The 17,665-nt window shown below is 41.5% G+C and overlaps 1 protein-coding gene across 6 annotated transcripts in view; it reads right to left on the reverse strand.

Annotated features, from left to right (window-relative positions):
- The window catches only part of SLAIN2 (SLAIN motif family member 2), a 33,394-nt gene extending 21,993 nt beyond the window's left edge, over positions 1 to 11,401 (reverse strand). For 4 of the 6 annotated variants that reach the window (XM_068188378.1, XM_068188381.1, XM_068188383.1 and 1 more), the window contains exons 1-2: positions 10,867 to 11,401; positions 1,250 to 1,398 (exon numbers count right to left, since the gene is read on the reverse strand). In XM_068188378.1, the coding sequence (XP_068044479.1) occupies positions 1,250 to 1,398; positions 10,867 to 11,351 (634 nt within the window). In that variant the 5' untranslated portion in view covers positions 11,352 to 11,401. The remainder of the gene's footprint in view (positions 1 to 1,249; positions 1,399 to 10,866) is intronic. The other 2 variants (XM_068188380.1, XM_068188384.1) reach the window with 1 other exon arrangement.
- Positions 11,402 to 17,665: the final 6,264 nt, after the last annotated feature.

A 17,665-nucleotide genomic window follows, 5' to 3' on the forward strand; every position in this document is an offset into this window, starting at 1 on the left:
ATGTATCATCATTCATAAATCTCTGTGATGTGAGTGCTTTTTGTTGTTCAGAATCTGTCTTTGCCTGTATGTAGTCATATATCATGTTAACTGTTCAGGTGAATTTTTAATAGACATTTGTCCAGGCAGCATAAAAAAGCACCAGAAAAAGGGAAAGATTGAGGGTGACTCGCACTGAAGGCACTTCCACCACTCTGCTCACAATTTCTATAAGAATAAATAATGGATTTAAATTTTACTAAGAACAGATTCAGTACAAACCAGAATAAAGACTAAATTGCTCCAGGAAACAATACAAGGACAGGAAAGAAGTTACAGTCAAATAAACTCAGCGCAAAGTTTACATATAACTATAGAAAGGAGGTGGCTGTTGGAACTCCTGGAACTGTGTGTTCATACACTCTTAGCTCAAGTCCAACTATTCTGCTAATTCCTGAAGATAACAGTTTAACATGTAGCAGTAGCAGACTACAGAAAGATGGAACAGGAGGAGAATAGCTACTAATAGCAAGAAAAGTAAGTTGTCTCACAACAATTAAAAAAATAGGCTCCAACAAAGAAACAAAACAAAGCAAGAAACCAGAGGGACAGGGAATTCTAATCAGACCTTCAACATTTTGCTGCTGGTTTGACATAAAAAAGTCTGGTAATAGAAGGATGGAGAATGCAGGCTTTAATTTTCACAAGGTCAAACACTCTTCAGTTTTAAATATATCCAACTAATTAGTATTAAGGAAGAATCATAAACTGGGGTTTTTTAAAATCTGACTGTAACTAGATTTTAAGTTATGGGGATAAGGGGAAAAGAAATCATTATCATCTCCCCAAAGTATTGAAAAACTTAAGCCTCCATTTCTTTAGATGAAGTAAAATAGGTAATCTAGCAGAAAATCAAGCTTCATGCTAACATACTGACAAGCATCTAACAATTACGATACCTTAATACAGGCTTCTATTAAAAAAAAGATTGGAAAACTTTCGTGTTAAAAACATTGTTTTTTCCTGAAAACATCAGACCAAACTATGCAGGTATTATAAAACTCTGAAATCATGACTCATGATCTAATGCCTTCTTTCATTTCATTCATATGATCCAGAAAATGAGTAGAATTAATGACTTAGTAAACCATAATGAAAGCTTTAGACACAAGTAATTTATAGATGTTTTATCTCACAACCATTAGCTAATTTTGATGCTGTTTCAGAATAAATATATACAACCCAGTGGTTTCAGTGTGCAGAAACTCACCTGACATTGTTTGTTCCAGCTTGTGGATCAGTGACTTCTTAGCACATTCAACATCAGGACTTGGGTAATCCAGTACCTGTCTGCACCAAACTAATGGACTGACACTTTTTTGCACTGGATTCAGTTTCTTCTTTGGAGATGTATATAACCTGGAAAAGAGAGAGAAAAAATAATTTATGAGGACAGACAAAATGAGCATAAGATCAGACATGCAACAGAATACCACAGTATGCTATTTCTGCTTTTATACTCTATCTTCACTATAGTACAATCCCAAAAGATAAAGAAAGCACAGATTTGACCCTAAAATTAACTATTTTGGAAAAAACATAACAGTGATAACATATGGCTACCAAGGACTTCAGACACATTATGTCTACGGACAATTTCACTGTCACATAAACGTACAAATGAGGATTAATCTTTTCATATTCACCTGAAAGAAATGAAACACTAAGCAATAGAGAACTCTTGTTTTCCTAAGCAAAGGGAGCAATAAACATCTTAATAGCCAAGGACCAGTGCTAAATACACAAAACACAACTACTGTTTCAGTAGACTTGAACAATAAATAATTTATTTTTATTTATTATTTCTATCCTAGCTCCAGATATTTTCATTCTCTCTGAACACAGAACAAAGGAACTATCTCTGCCCTAAGGAGGTATACAAGCGTTAGCAACAAGGAAAAAGAAATAACACACACAGGAGAGTAGAGAGAAACAATGAGATCATATTGTTTTGCCAGATATACTTAAGCCTTTGTCTGTCAGCATTTCCATTCATTTTTTTTTAACATCAACATTCCATGACTGAAGAAAGTAGTAATCCAGTTTAATAACTCTAGAAATTTAGCTGAAAACTTCTCCTCCCTCAACAGACAGATCAAAGAAAAAGTCATAACCAATCACACACTCAAAATAGGGAACTTTAAGCCTTACTTTGGACTAGAACCAAACTTGGAAATGTGGTTCAGCAAAAGACAAAAGTGAATTGCAACACATAACTCTTAACTAGAGATTATGCATGTGTAGAATCAGCTAAACAAACATTTCTTCTAGAGTAATGACAGACTTCATATCCCAAGTGAATGACTGTATGCCACACAGCATCACGTAGGAACATCTGACAGTCTAATCAGGCATGCTTCTGTACAAAACACAGAGCAAAAGGTCTTCTCTTTATGCTAATGACATTAGCAATACAGAAGTTATTTCCCACAACTTTCTCTCTACAAGATTATCTCATCTCTCCTCTGTAATTCTAGAACTTGAACTGTTTGTGTTATAATAGCTTTTAGAGATTTTTTTGTAATTACTACCATTAAATTCACTTCTTACAAAAGCTTATGTTTATAAAACCACCACTCACCCAAAACACTGATCTTTATTCAGGGTGAGCTCCACAATACTCTTCACTCTAACAGTGAAATTAGCAAGCTATGCTTGCAGATCCAGGCAAGAAAATATTTTAGCTGCCAGGTTTTAAAATAAAAATGAAGCTTTTTGTAACAATCCAAATAGTCACTGCCACTTACTGTAGTTCAAGGGGTTTATGCTTTGGCCAATATCATGCTGTCGTCATAAATAGTTTTGTAGAAATGCCTACAATTGGGCACTCAGCCCAAAAGAGAAGCTAAAAGCCCTTCATGTATTTATAGCCCTGAAGATCCTTGAAAAGCATAAGAGTCACTCAATTTTCACAGTTGTGTAAACAATGACACCACTTTCTGTAATTTTTATGACATCTCCATACTGTTAAAAGTAAAATTTAACATTTACTATCTCTCTTAACATTTTGAATTTACTGTCTTTTTAGTACTCGCCTGTACTCCTTTCTGTCCTAAGGTATGTTTATATAATACAAAGAAGCATCAAAGGCAACAAAGGCCAGCTTTTGCCCAGGACAGGCCAGACTCACTCCTGGTTCTCTGGATAGCTGACATGCCTCGCTGTGTTTGAGAAGTTCCATGCACGTTCAGTTTACATTAGCAGCCAGTATAAAAGACAAGAAATTAAAGTGCATGTCCTCTTTGAGAAAGACACAAAAGGGTTACCTTCAACAAACCTCCAAGATTGTTCTAATCAAAACTCTACCTGATATTTTAAGCTTTGACACATTCTTTTCAGGAATTCCCAATTGTTCCGTTTGTTTCACAAGTAGTTTATTTACTGAAGCAATCCAGGCTCATACAGCTCCCTCCCTCTTTTCCACCTCCCTTTCTAACCAAATAAATATTGCATATTCCCCCCACCTCTGCCCAGTCAACCGTTTTCCTTTATCAACCTTTGTTTCATAACTTAACTTCAAGGAAAGACACAACTTGACAACATACATATTTCATGCAACTCCACTACAACACACACATGTACACTGATGCAGTGACTAAACAGCTCTTTCAGGACAGTTTCTTGCACATCATGCAATTATATAAAGTCTCGCTATAAAGCAGTGATCTTAATATTCCACCTGACAAAGAACAGCCAATCTCAAGTCTTGAGACTGACTTAATTTTACCTGCTTTGCCTAATGTGGATTTTACAAAAACCAAAAGGACCAGGGGCAAGGCTAAGAATCAGAGTGATGCCTCTATTACCTCTTCCCTATTTCCCAACATCAGAAAAAGAACAGACACATGAAGCACATACAAGTAACTTCACACAGCTAAGTGGTGTTCTTTGTCAAACTGTTTGACCCAAATGATATAGGTCCTCTTTAGCTGAAGAACCTTCCAGAAGAGATCCCATTTGTACGTGTCAATGCATTCTGCAGCAACACAACAGCAGTGACTGGCAGTACAGCAACTTCAAGAAAGAAGATTACCAGAATAACTTCATACATCTTTAACCACTGAAAATCAACTCCCTCAAAACAGGAAGTTAAAAACTATTGAGGAAGCTGACAACTTACAGTTGCCACCCATACTACAAATGTTAACACAGAAACATATACTCCAATCTCTTCACAACAGAGTAAAGACTTTACAACTCAGTAACATAAGGTAAAGCAGAACAAAACAATATATTAAAAGGTGCTTTGATCTACTTTGAAACAACACTAAGGAGACCAGACACTATGACTCTGCTGCAGCCATTAATATTTCCTTCCTTTGGCTCTTACTAGTCAACCACACCACAGCAGCACCAACCTGAGGCTGAAAGCAGCCAGGGGCTCTACTGATTAGTTCCAGGAAGAGGCAGCACAGAAAAGGGCAGAGCTTCTGCAGGAAGACCGCTGAAACTACAAGCATATATGGTGTCAGCCAAATGGGGCGAGCTGCAGCATGTTGCACTGGGACACAGATGAGTCAGGAAAGGCTTTGAAGAAAGAGGACACACCACTGCAGTAGGAGTGGAATATCTGTGTACAGATTACCTCACCTGAGGAACACCTCCCAGTGCATTAAAATACAAGAGGCTGGTTGCCACAGGCATGAAACAAGAAGCCAAAACTCTAACTGGGAAAAAAAGGAAGTGTCTTTTTGCATCAAAATCCTTCCACTGTTCAGTATAACAAGTGAGGGAAAACATACAGATGAACATGAAGTCACAAATCTGAATCAGAAAGAAGATGGCAAGTGGAAGGAATCTGAAGTTAGAGCTCATTTATTTTAGCTACATTAGCTTTAAGCAAAAACTGGAAGGTACAATAAAGGAAATTAAATGGGAGCACAGAAAATGCATGCAAAAGCAAGATTAAAAACCTGAAGACATGATGAGGAGAAAAAGCTGAAATACAAGGACAAATCAATAAGAAATGCCCCTAAAATACAAGAAGGAAATTTCACAGCGAAAAGCTACTGAAAATATATAAATCAGGAGACGATAATACTGGACCAGTATTGGAAACAGATAATTTAGAACACAACAGTGTCAATCTAAGCTATTTTAAGACAATTTAAAAGTTTCAGGAAACCCTATCTGAAGTGGCTTAAGCATGTTAAAATTTAAGAGGATTTTCAATGGACAGGTAAAGATCTGAAAAGCATCTCTGGTTGAAAGACAAATCAATCAAAAAATTAAGTGACATCCCTGCACTTTTGTGGCACACGGATTTCCCTTCCTTCTCCCCACCCCACACAGTTCCTATGCTACAGCAGTGGCTGACTGAGATATACATTGCTTAGCCTGCAATTATTAGTTTTCAGCTCTACTTCACAGAATATTTCTAGTTCCGAGAGACTGCACAAACTACAGCAAACTCCAGTCTATGAATATAGACTCTAGGATATGAATACTAGAAAAAAGCTTTGACAGTCTCATTAACCTTCATGTTACAGTGGCACATCTCAGTTACATAATGCGATTTTTAAGTCGAATTAAGAATATCCAGGAGGTTGCAAAGTGCAATTTGGAACACAACTGTCTTTCTGTGCCCAACAATTAAAGAATGTTAGCTAGCTGTGCTAGCTGCTGGAAATTATTGCCATTGCTCATTTCCTCATCCAAAAGAACATGTTCGTGTCAGAAAATGGAGAATGGGAAATGGGCCATCAAAACCACCATCGTGTAGCTTCCCTAGAACTATCACACAAATTGTACAACTGTCCACTATTTGAGAAGCTTTTCATAAGAAATTTGTTAGTGCATATGTACTCAAACACAGCATTGTTGATATTTACATTGAAGAGAGAAAAGTTGAGAAGTTCTGTGTCCTAATAAATGTGTTCCAAAATAAAATTCTGTTAATGACTATGCTTGAGAGCTCTACCCACAACTACAAGTAGCAGAAGAGTGAATCATGCCTAAACAAGACATGATTATGTACTAAATTTCAGGAATATCATTAGGACAGTAAAGGAAACCTATATCAAAAACTTTCATTATATCTAAATATCAAGCATGTTTAAAAGCAATAATTATCACAAAAAAGGTCAGAAATGGAAACAGTTCTTCCTCAGGATTCTTCCTCCAGTCCTCAAATATCTGTTTCACAACAAACATGGATATCTCAAGGACAATTATCAAACTGAGTATTATTTAATGTTACCAGTTGTTTTTCATTATAAAACTGGCAACTTCCATAACCCTTGCTTTTTTTACATGCTAATTTTCATATTGTCTTCCTAGCTTGTGAAGACGTTATCTGAATTTGGTTAAACACCAAAAACTTTAAATCAAATTGACTTTTTATCTGCCACAAAATGAAAAGCAGCAATTTCTCTTCTACTTACACCACAAACCAGAAATTGATCAGAATCTGTCTGGGTTCCAAGGAGCCTAAACCACATTAATACAACAATATTTAACAGTTGAACAGGAAATACTGCAATGTAATTTCAGCAATGGGATTTCATTCAGGTGGAGCTCTTTCCTAAAATAGTCACTGTATACTTTACCAGCTCACTATGGCAAACCAGGATTCCAAACCAATGCTAGTTCTCAAGGGACACCAAGCAACACGAAACGGAAGACAGTCATTACAGATGGCAATCATGTACCTCAAACAGGCCCTTGGCCAACTAACAGTAATGGATGGCTAGAATGGAAACTGACACTATTATAAACAGGTGCAAATTAGAAATAGCTGCTGAATGAGAGTGGGTATAATAGTAAAAGTATGTGCCTTCCATTTTAACTAGTCAGGATACACAACCAATCTGAGGTCTTAAAAGCCACTGAAACTATTACTTTTAGCTATTTGGTTAGTAAAAAACCCCCAATAATTTAAATACACAATAACTGCCTTTTGTTTGTAAATGAGGTCAGTCAAATGTCAGCTATTTTAACCCTACCAAGGAGACTTTATGCTGATATGAAAACATGGGTGCTAGGCTAGTTTTTATAGCACTGTCATTTAAAGAGGACACAACTGTTCTGAAGTCTGCTGAGCAATTACATGTACAAAATAGACACACAGCAAGCTCTATACTCCTTTATGCACATGTTGCAAGTAAATTTTGAAGAAAAGCACTGCATACTTTGCTCACATTTGAAACAAAACTTCTCAGAAAGCTTAGCTTGAGTGACCGTGTATAACAAGTTACCATAAAGGAAATTACAGTGGGTTCACAGCACAGTAACTAATCTACAGTAATTGCCCACGTGTGCACACTTATCCTGCAATAAACTCAAGACCCAATAAACTCTTTTTAAAAGCAGTATGGCAAGCCACCCTGCACACTGTTATCCAGATGTCTCCAACGTGCTGCACATCCACACCCAACCTTACCCAGCAAGTCAGGCAAGTTGGTGCACACCACTTCTCTGAAGATTTCTCCACTCCAGTCACCCCTTCTGCCCTACTGCCTTTTCAATTAATTAGTAAGAAAAAACTCATTCAGATTGAACTTGAAAAAAATTAAATTTGATGCAATCTGGTTCAAGAACAGCTAAATAGGAACAGCCACAGAGTAGATTATGGAAGTCACTGATAACTAGAGAAAATAATCAGCAGGCCTAAAGCAAAGTCTCCATGAATCTGTGCAGAGCTCAGCGCAGTGTGCAAATACAGATGTGCCCATCTGCAACCTTCAGGACCTTATCAGGAAGAAAGTTTCAGCACATTAAACATTATTCAGAAGCATATGGACAAAGAAACTCAATCTAAATTCACTGAAATATTTTTAATAATTTACCACATCATTTGAAGATTGTCTCATGCAAAAATGTTTAAAACTTGAAGTGAATCTGGATTTAACTGATCACAGAGAAGAACAACAACCAAGCAAGAATAGAAACAATCCCAAAATTCACTAATACTGTATGGATGTTTTAATAGCTAATGCTGCTACTAAAACAGCAGTGTCAAAGTTCCTTTGCTTGTTTGACAGCTGCACCTTCTCCTTACTTTTTCACTTTACACTTCTCTTCTGTGCACTTATCTAAATGCATTTTAAAAGCTAAAAATAAGTTGATCAACTCTACAATGTCGATCAACAACACTGAAAGAATGTTAAAGAAACATGTCACATTCTAGTATCAATTTCAATCACAGTATCAAGTCTTCTGTCTTAAATTCACAGCCACTAATCTCATGTGAGCATTAAATGTAAAACAATGTAATTTTAACAGTTAAGAAAAATATTTACTCTGCCATGACAAAACTGCAATTTCATAATAGGGTATGAAAATATCTGTATTACACAAAACAGAAAAGAACAGCAATAACCAGCACCCTTTACCACCTATTATTGCCCACAGCAAGATCCTTTTGAAATCAAAAGTAAAGACAAATCTTAACTTCTATGTGTAGACAAGCAAAACAGACAAGATGAATCAATTTTTTATGAACAAACAATGATTTAAATTTAGTTTGGCTCCACAAGAGGTGTCCTAAGCTGCTAAAAGAAATTTGATTTTGACAGTGTATAATCCCATATTTTAAACAGGATTTTGGGTTAAGCAGTAGTGATCCAATCAATTTGAACCTCAAAGAGTTTATATGAGACTTAAATTTCATTGAATACATTCACTCTCTCAGTTGATTAAATTACTTTATGAGTGACCTTGCATAACCAAGGCCTTAGGAGCAGGATCTTTAGGAAACAGTTTAAGGGAAATCCACTTATTCACACCAACCCCTCCTATCTTCACAGGCTTGTTTCTTTTAAATTGCTCCATCAGCCCTCTAAAAATTTCAAACTTCATTAAGAGCAATAACCTCCATTAATCAAATGCATAAATACAAAGGCATCTTACCTTCATAGGAAAATAAAAGGTGTTGGACTATTTACTTTCTCAACAGTTGAATTAGAAGGTGTTTAGAAATTCCAAGAGCTTAATTTCCACTTTTATTAAGCACTTAGGAACAAAAACTCATCAATCTAGCCAAACTATTTTTATCATTAATTGCATATTGAACTACAGCAGGAAAACACTTTTTTTTATTAACTACATATCCATATTTTGTGATATGTATGGCAATTAGCAAATTTTTACAATTGCTTTTTTTTGTTTTATGCATTTGTGTCTCAGTCAGTGTCCCATACCTGAAATTGAATATTAGGTGCTAAACACTTCAGCATTATAGTTTCCAAAATATTAGTAAAGGAATGAAGATGTGCTAAAGACAGCCTGTAAGTTTTGCTGGTTTTTGAGTACTAGAACTTACACAGAAACATGACAGTGCCACAATACCTGGCAGCCAAACACCTGACACCAGCAAGGGCAGTGCTCAGCAAACCATGCAGCTGCCCCGTGAGTGCCCAGAACTGTGTCAACAAAAACATATGCCACTGTCACCTCACACTCCGTCGGGACATTCACTTCCACCTAAGAGACTCATTATGCTACCCATGATTTAGAATGAATGTATAAAACAGTAAGATCTATTGTCACTAGAATTCGTGACATTTACAAATTTGGCCATCCCACTCCAAACTTGCTGTGCAAATTTACCAGATTCTATTTCCATCAAGGGCTGTAGGCCCTTGTAGATTACAAGGCATAAAGTGAGAAATAAAGAGTCGCTGCCTTGCACAGACTCATCTTCTGGGAGATGATGCCTTGTGTTAATTTAGTGTTGGATGAGAATAAACTTATGTTCTCATACTTCTCCAGTGGATCAGGCTGAATGTCAGGCAAATGACTTTGCCAAGGAAGTGCACACACTGTCTCCTCCCTGAGCAACTAAAACATTGCTCATGCATGGAATCATTCCAGCATTTTTAAAGGCGTTTCTAACTCTGAAAGACATTTTTGCTTGTTTTGTAACTTTGTCTCCATGTTTGCTCCCAGAGACCTTTGTAGATGGACCAACAATCAGTTCTGCTGCAAGACAAGTTTGCTTTTTGTCCTTGTACACTGTTCCCTTGCACTCCTCTGTTGACATGGTGTTGACACAGTGCTCCTCCCCACTATTTTTCCTGCACCTCTGAGGTTGCCCCTCAACAACTGTCACAGGAAACTTCAAAACGACAGCTGGAGACAGTGTGATGTTTGGAGAGAGCAAGTCTTCTTGATTCTCAATGGAAGCTCATTCAAGTGAAATAATGACAAGGCAAACAGCCACCTGCAGCTGTTTCTGCTGGAGCAGCAGGGTAAGCAGTCCATTAATATCGAGGAACCACCTAAGGGAAACCGTGATCCTACAACATCATTAGCAATAAATTAGAACACCTAAGGGCAACATGTTTATGAGATGAAAAAGTGTTACCTTTGCCGTCTTTACAGCTGAAAGAAATCGAGGCATAAAAGATGCCTGATGCATGTCTGAAGTCTAACAGTACCTGTGGGCTAATTCTGAACCACCCTATAAATTTCCCACAAGTTTCTCAACGCCTCCCCAGCGCCTGCACTCCCGAAAACACTGATGGCTGGTTCTGCGGCAGCACTGGAGCCCGCTCGGTGTCCGAGTGCCCCGAAGAAACGCTCCCACCGCGGCCGAGCGGCAGCGCAGAGCCGCGACCTCCAGGGAGCTCCAATGCCGTGTGCAGAAAGCGAAACACCCTTCCCCGGCAGGCTTCGGTACGTCTCGCATAGCTCATTAAGCCCTTCACCCAGTCGCGAGGGCGAGTCTGCCTCCGTACACAAAGCCCCGAGACCCCCTCGACATCAGGCACCAGCCTGGAAAGAGCCCCTTCCCCCTAGGCACGGCGAGGGCAGGGGAACGCGGAGCCCTGCCCGCCTCCTCACCAACCCGCCCCCGCCCCATCCCCACCCCGGCCGCCTCCTCACCAGCCGGTCTCGTCCTCATCGCAGCCGGCCAGCCGCTCCAGCTCCTCCGGCCTGAGCACCGCCGCGTCGTCCAGGAGGCCATTGCCGCCGCTGCCCCCATCGCCACCGCCGGGCTCCTCGAGGAGCGAGCGCCGGGCGACGGCCCTGGGGCTGAGAAAGCGGCCGTCGGGCGACGGGGAGGCGGCGGGGGGCGGCGAGGAGGGCCCGGCGCCCGGCAGGCGCTTGGGGCTGGCGGGGGCGGCGGGTAAGGCGCCGTGGCGGCTGCGAAGCTGTTCATTCTGCTTCTCTAGCTTCTTCACCAGCTCCTGAAGCTTCCGCACCTCCGCGTCCGCGTTCACGCCCGAGCCCACATCCTCCATGGCGGCCGCCGGCACAGCGGCGGCTGCGCGGGGAGAGGCGGCCGTGCCGCCCCGTCTACGCGGCCGGGCGGCCGGCGGCGGGGCAGGGCCGGGGCGGGGCGCAGGACGCACATCCGCCGCCGCCATGTCACCGCCTCCCGGCTGTGCCGCCGGAACCGCCGGCCCTCGCGCCGCCTTGTCGCTGGGCGGCACTGCGCGGTACGGAGTGACACGGCACGGCGACACGGCACGGCGGCACGGCACGGCGACACGGCACGGCGGCACGGCACGGCGACACGGCACGGCGTGCCATGGCCGAGCATGGCGGCGGCTCGCGGCCCCGGCAGCGGGAGGCTGTGACTCAGCCCCGCTTGGGGCCGTCCAAGGGGCTCTTGCGGTAGGCTCGCTCCTGAGGGAGCGGTGCGGCCTGGCCTGGCCTGGCCTGGCCTTGCCTTGCCTTGCCTTCCGTGGGCATCACAGGTCCCGGACAGGAGTTGTACGGGATGGCCCGGAATACGTTCCAAAACCGTTCAAAACCTCTAAAGAATACAAGGCGTGCCCATGGTCCAAGGCCTAGGTGATAGTGTTGGGCCTACTATGTATGACGGACGTTTGAACTGAGCATACTTTGAGTCTACATTTTGTATAAATACATGCATATTCATTTAAAGGTTGTGGTGATTTTGCCTTCCATAGCAAAACTTACACCTTTAGGTGTAAGGAATTAGTGGGGCTTGGGGATTTGTCACAGAATCACAGAATGGATAATGTTGGAAGGGACCACAGTTGTTGATCTGGTCTAACCTCCTTGCTCAAGCAGGGTCATTCTAGAGCTCAGGGCACACGATTGTGTTCACGGAGCAATGTGTTCCAGTAAAGAAGTTTTTCATATTCAGGTGGAACTTCCTGTGTATTGCTTTCTGCCCATTTGCCCCCTGTCCTATTTCTTGGGATGTTTTTTGTCTTGTGACAAATTGTCTCCAAATTTCATCAGCTGGCATTGTGGGGATGCTCTGCGTCCCCGTTCCCTGAGCCACTGAGAGACAGTGTCCTTAGTGCCATCCTTCCCAATTTTTTTTTTTCTCTTCTCATGTTCAGTCTACTCACCAGCTTAATTTTGGAGCCTGCTATAGCTGAGGAGAGGAAGAACACCAGCAAGTGGGCCAGAGGATGGCTGGAGTCTGCAAGGGATGATACTGCTGTGAGCAGTTTTTACCAGGCTCAGGAAGGGAAAAAGGAAAATAAGACTGGGTTGCTCAGACCTGCAGGATGTGCTGAGAAGTTGCAAAGTTTAGGGACTGCTGGCGTGTTGAGACTGCCAGGCATGAGTTTACAGCATCCTTACAAGACTGGGTCACTTCCTTGCCTTACACAACACTCTCCCGTTGTACATTCAAAGATTACATTCTCTGTATGTACAGTATTATTTGAGGGTTTATTCTGGGGTGGTTTTGCATTGTTATTGTTAGCTTCTCACCAGAATCCAGGCCTTTGATCCATACATGCAATTTATGTAATTGTTTTCCCAAAACAATTATCACCTTAAGTGTTTAACTGTATCAAAATACATCAGGGCTGGTATCTTTCAACAAAGCAATTTAATTACTCTTATGGCAATGTCTTCATTATCTGCAAGTGAAACAAACTTCTTATCAGCAGCAGATTTTGCCACAGATTTTGTATAATTCTCACAGCTATAAAACTACTAAGCACTTTTGGCCCATGAACTGAGACCTTTGGCACTCTGCTCACTGACACCACGTTAATGACTATCATAACTCCTTAGAGATTGGTCTGTAAGTCAGTTTGTAAATCCAGCTCGTTCTTCATGTCCTTATGATACGGTACAAAGTCAAGTGCCTTAAGGGAATCCAGATACATTCTGTGAGAACAGTTACTTATCAACAGAACTTACAGTCCTCCAAAAGGCCAGGAAAACTATTATATAAAGTTTTTTTACATTAAGGTTCTTTCCATGACTCTGACACTTACAGTGACACTGCTGACAATTCAGTGGTTGGTGGGTCTTAAACTGTGCAGGAAAGTTTATTCCAAATTAGAACATTTATAGCAGGACCACACAATATAACTTCTTTATTCTTCTATAACTACCCTCAGGTCAAACATCAGTGGCACGAGAATCCCTCAGTCACTTGAATTAATTATGTTTTTATGGTAGCAACAGGAGGAGTTTAATCCTTTCTATAGTGCAGCTACTGGGATCAGGATGGGACTGGTGGCTGGAACTGGGAGTGTGACAGAGTGTGAAGTGGGGCTGTGACAAAGGGCTCTGCCAGGAGATGCAGACAGGCAGTGCAGAGAAGGACCAGGACAACAAAGAGACCCAGGCTCCTAGGAGCTGCTGCCAAAACTGCAGCTGTTCCTGGTGATTCTGTCATGTTTAGGGGTCTCCTCTGTTAGGTAATGGGGCAGCTCTGAGAGCTCTTTAGTTGTCAATGCACTGTCTGCATCCTGCTCTACTCTTCCTCCTCATCTCCTCTACTTCCTCTTCCTTCTCTCTTCCTCTTCCCCCAGTTCATTTAATGGTCTGTTTGTCCCCCAGATTTCCTACTCCAACCTTCTGTCCCCTGCTGACACCATTACTTTGCTGCCAGCAGCTGTAGCAATTTTTTCTCCTCACAAGATACACTCCCTGCAGGTGTGTGCGGACAAAGGGGGAGGAAAGTGAGAAAAAAGCTGTAGAAAAAAAGTTTCAGAACTGCTGAATCATCTGCTATTTTTACAAAGAGTAAGAGGAGTAGAAGTGAACGAAGGGAGTCACTGCTTAATAGTCACCATAGACTGTGCTTTGAATAACAACAACCATTATTCTGCTTTCTCATTCATTCTTGTGCTGTGAGTGCCCTTCTCATGTGCTGGCAGGGAGCAGCAAGCCTTGGTCCATAAGCTTCCTATGAAATATCAGCTTAATTATAGGCTTCCACAACCTTCTTGTTCCTCAGATTCCAGGCTTGCACTGGCCAGATGTGAGAGGCAGAGCAGAGGCCCTTGGGTGATTTTACAGAAATAGTATTAATTGATAGTAATGCCACAAAAATGAAACCTTTCCACTGTGTCACAAGAGCAAGAGAAATTCCTCTGTGTGTGAAATTAGATCTGTTGGAGAGTTTTTTGTGAACAGCTGCGATTGCACCCACACTGTGTTTTCCCTTTTCACAGAGAGGGAGGAAAAAAGCAGCCTTTCTACAGCACTATTTTCCAGATCTCAGGATATGCATGGGTGCTTCTCTTGTCTGACTTGGGGCAGGTTCTAAACTCGCGAGATGAAAGGAAATGAGGAGCAGTCTCTCCAAAGGAAAGGAAGTCTGTGCAAGCTGTCGTGTCACTCAAATAATTCAGCACACCTCCTTCTGATGAGTGGCTCCTAGAAAAAGGCCACCAGGAGCCTTGTTTTGCTGACCTTTGAACTCTCTAGTATGGATAGCCCTATGGTTAGTTTCTCACAGCAGTGATTTGCTGAATATTTCTCTTTACATCTGTCAAAACTATTAGAATCTGACTTTGAAACATTGATTTCACTTGTCACCTGGGAGGACAATCCCTCAGGGAGAATAGTTCATGAAGATGGGCAGATGCATGGTGGGAAGTTAACATTTGTTGTAAATATTTAACTTGGTGCCTGGAAAACCAGACTGGTTTTTATGCAGCTTTTTTTATTCTCCTGAAGGAGGGTTGTTGCCTGCCAGACTTCTCAAAGGAGGTGTTCAACAGGCCCACACGTGTTTGTGTTAGTCAGTGTTTAGCTAAACATTTGACAAAATATAAAGTATTGTTTATCATTATAATATATGGCATGTGCAGACATTGAATACAGAATGGAAGAAGCATGTTCCTGTCAATAATATGTTGCTTTCAAAATTAAAGTCAGAACTGTTACCCTGGTTCCACTAAAAGAACCAACATTGTAACTTAAGTTATTTATAAAAGATACCTCTGAGTATATCAGGCTCATCAGTGGTGAGACAACAAGTTTAGCCCTTTAGATTGGAGTTTGGAAACTAAAAAATGCAGTCAGTGTCTCTGCACACATCTTCAGTACCCATCCCCTAAAAACTTTAAACAGCAGTGAGCTGTGCATAAATACACTTAAAAAGTCTTTATAAATATTTTTTTTAAGTGTTTTCTGCTGACAGTATCGCGGATGATAGATCCACAATCAGTACATCGGTCTCCTTACCAAGTTACAAGCCTGCCTGAAGGCCAGGCAAAATTCCAGCCAGATTCTGCTACTGAAAGTACATTTATTTTTGGTATAATCAATTAGAAAATGTAGCTCTTTGGCATGAATTTATATGCCTGTTCTTTTTCTGCACAGAAAAAAAAGATGTTAACATTTTGACCACAACCAGCTTTAAACATGTATTTTGTGCTCTGGAGCCACAGCAATTCTAAAATACTGGACAATCAGATTCCTAAAGAGGCTGATATTCATGGCATACCATGTGGCTAGGAAATGTATGTACTTCAAACTTTTTTATAATTAGGGCACTGATGATCCTTTTCAAGTATTATCATCACAGTTAAGCATTGTATTAAATATTTCATTTCACAAAATTGCAGACTGGCTGAGGTTGGAAGGGACCTGGAGGTCATCTGGTTCAAGCCTCCTGCTCAAGCAAAGCCACCTCTTCGACTGTGTCCAGATGGCTTTTGACTATGTCTAAGCATGGAGACTCCACAACCTTGCTGGGCATCCTGTGCCAGTGCACAGTCACCCTCAGAGTAAAAAAAAAAGTTTCCCGATGTTCAGATGGAGCCTCATGTGTTTCAGTTTGTGCCCAATGCCTCTGGCCCTGTCACTGGAGATAGGCTGTCTCTATCCTCTTGGCACACTCCCTTCAGGCATTTATATGCACTAGTAAGATCCACATTCAGATCCACATTCCCTATTTTTCTTTTCTGCAATAAATAGTCTGAGCTCTCAGTCTTTCCTGGTTTAGAGGAAGGCTCCAGTCCCTTCATTTTTGGAGCTCTTTGCCAGACTGTCTCTGCAATGTCTAGTTCTCCCTTGTACAGGGGAGCCCAGAACTGGACACAGGACTCCGGATGTGGCTTTCTGAATAAGGAGGGAATAGTCATCCCTCAGCCTGCTGGCAATACTTTGTCTGAATCAGACCAGGAACCTTCTTCACAGCAAGGACTTGTTCCTGGCTCATCTCCGACTTGGTGTCCACCAGGACACCCAGTCCTTTTTCTGCCAAGCTGCTTTCCAGCTGGGTGGCCCTCAGCAGATACTGATGCAGGGAGTTGTTCCTCCCCAGCTGCAGGACTTTGCATTTCTCCTGGATGAAGCTCATGAAGTTCTCCAGCCAGCTGAGGACCCTCTGGATGGCAGCATGACCCTCTGGTGTATCTATCAGCTCCTCCTCCCAGGATGGTGTCATCAGTAAACCTGCCGAGGGTACTCCCACCCCCATCATCCAGGTCATTAATGAAGACATTGAACAGGACTGGATCCAGCTCTGACCTGTAGGGTACAATATTAGGCACTGACCCCCAGTTAGACTTTGTGCTACTGACCACAGCCTTTTGGGCTCGGATCACTGCAGACACCTGTTCTGCCCTGCTCTGCTCAGTGGATTTAGGGGAAGGTTGTTTGATTCACACTGGGTGATGTGTGGAAGACATAACAAAAATATCTGCAAGTTCAACAACAAACAAGCTTATTAAGGTAGAGGAAGGACCTTGGCAAATCTTAAAACAACATCCAGACAAAGTAAGGCACATAACAAAATTTAACTGAGTGAACTTAAACTTATCCAAATTGAAATCATTCAGACAGAACAAGGTACTTTCTAAGGCATCGAGTGGACTTTTTTAGTCTGGCATACAACATATTTTGAGAAGAAGTAAGGAGAGAGAGAGGAAGAAAAAGAAGAAAAGGAAGGAAGGAAGTAAAGAAGGGAAGGGAAGGGAAGGGAAGGGAAGGGAAGGGAAGGGAAGGGAAGGGAAGGGAAGGGAAGGGAAGGGAAGGGAAGGGAAGGGAAGGGAAGGGAAGGGAAGGGAAGGGAAGGGAAGGGAAGGGAAAATTCAGTTTTGTTTGTAATGGAGTTAACCACCAGTATTTCATGTTTATCAATAACTTGGAAATAACTTAGTTGCTCTTTTAAAAACTGCTGAGCTCGCCATTGAAATTGAATTGACATTGTGGTGACTCAGAACATTGGGAAAGGATTTTTTGTTGTCAAGAAGATTTTAATCACTCCGGTAACAGTGAGTGAAACCTTGCGTGTCTCCACCCATATGAAGCAACCTTCTGTACTATCATTCAAAAAAAAGTTCCTAAATTTGCTGAACTCTTCCAACATGGCTTTATTAACAGGCCAATGCTGGAAGAAATAAACTTCATTGCACACAAGAAGTTTTTGAAACAGTTTCCCCTCTGCACTTTTTTTAGCATGAAAAAGCTCCAAATTTTCAGAATGCAAAGCAATTGGAAG

This window comes from Anomalospiza imberbis, chromosome 4 (assembly GCF_031753505.1).
Source record: "Anomalospiza imberbis isolate Cuckoo-Finch-1a 21T00152 chromosome 4, ASM3175350v1, whole genome shotgun sequence".
NCBI classification, from domain to species: Eukaryota; Metazoa; Chordata; class Aves; order Passeriformes; family Viduidae; genus Anomalospiza; species Anomalospiza imberbis.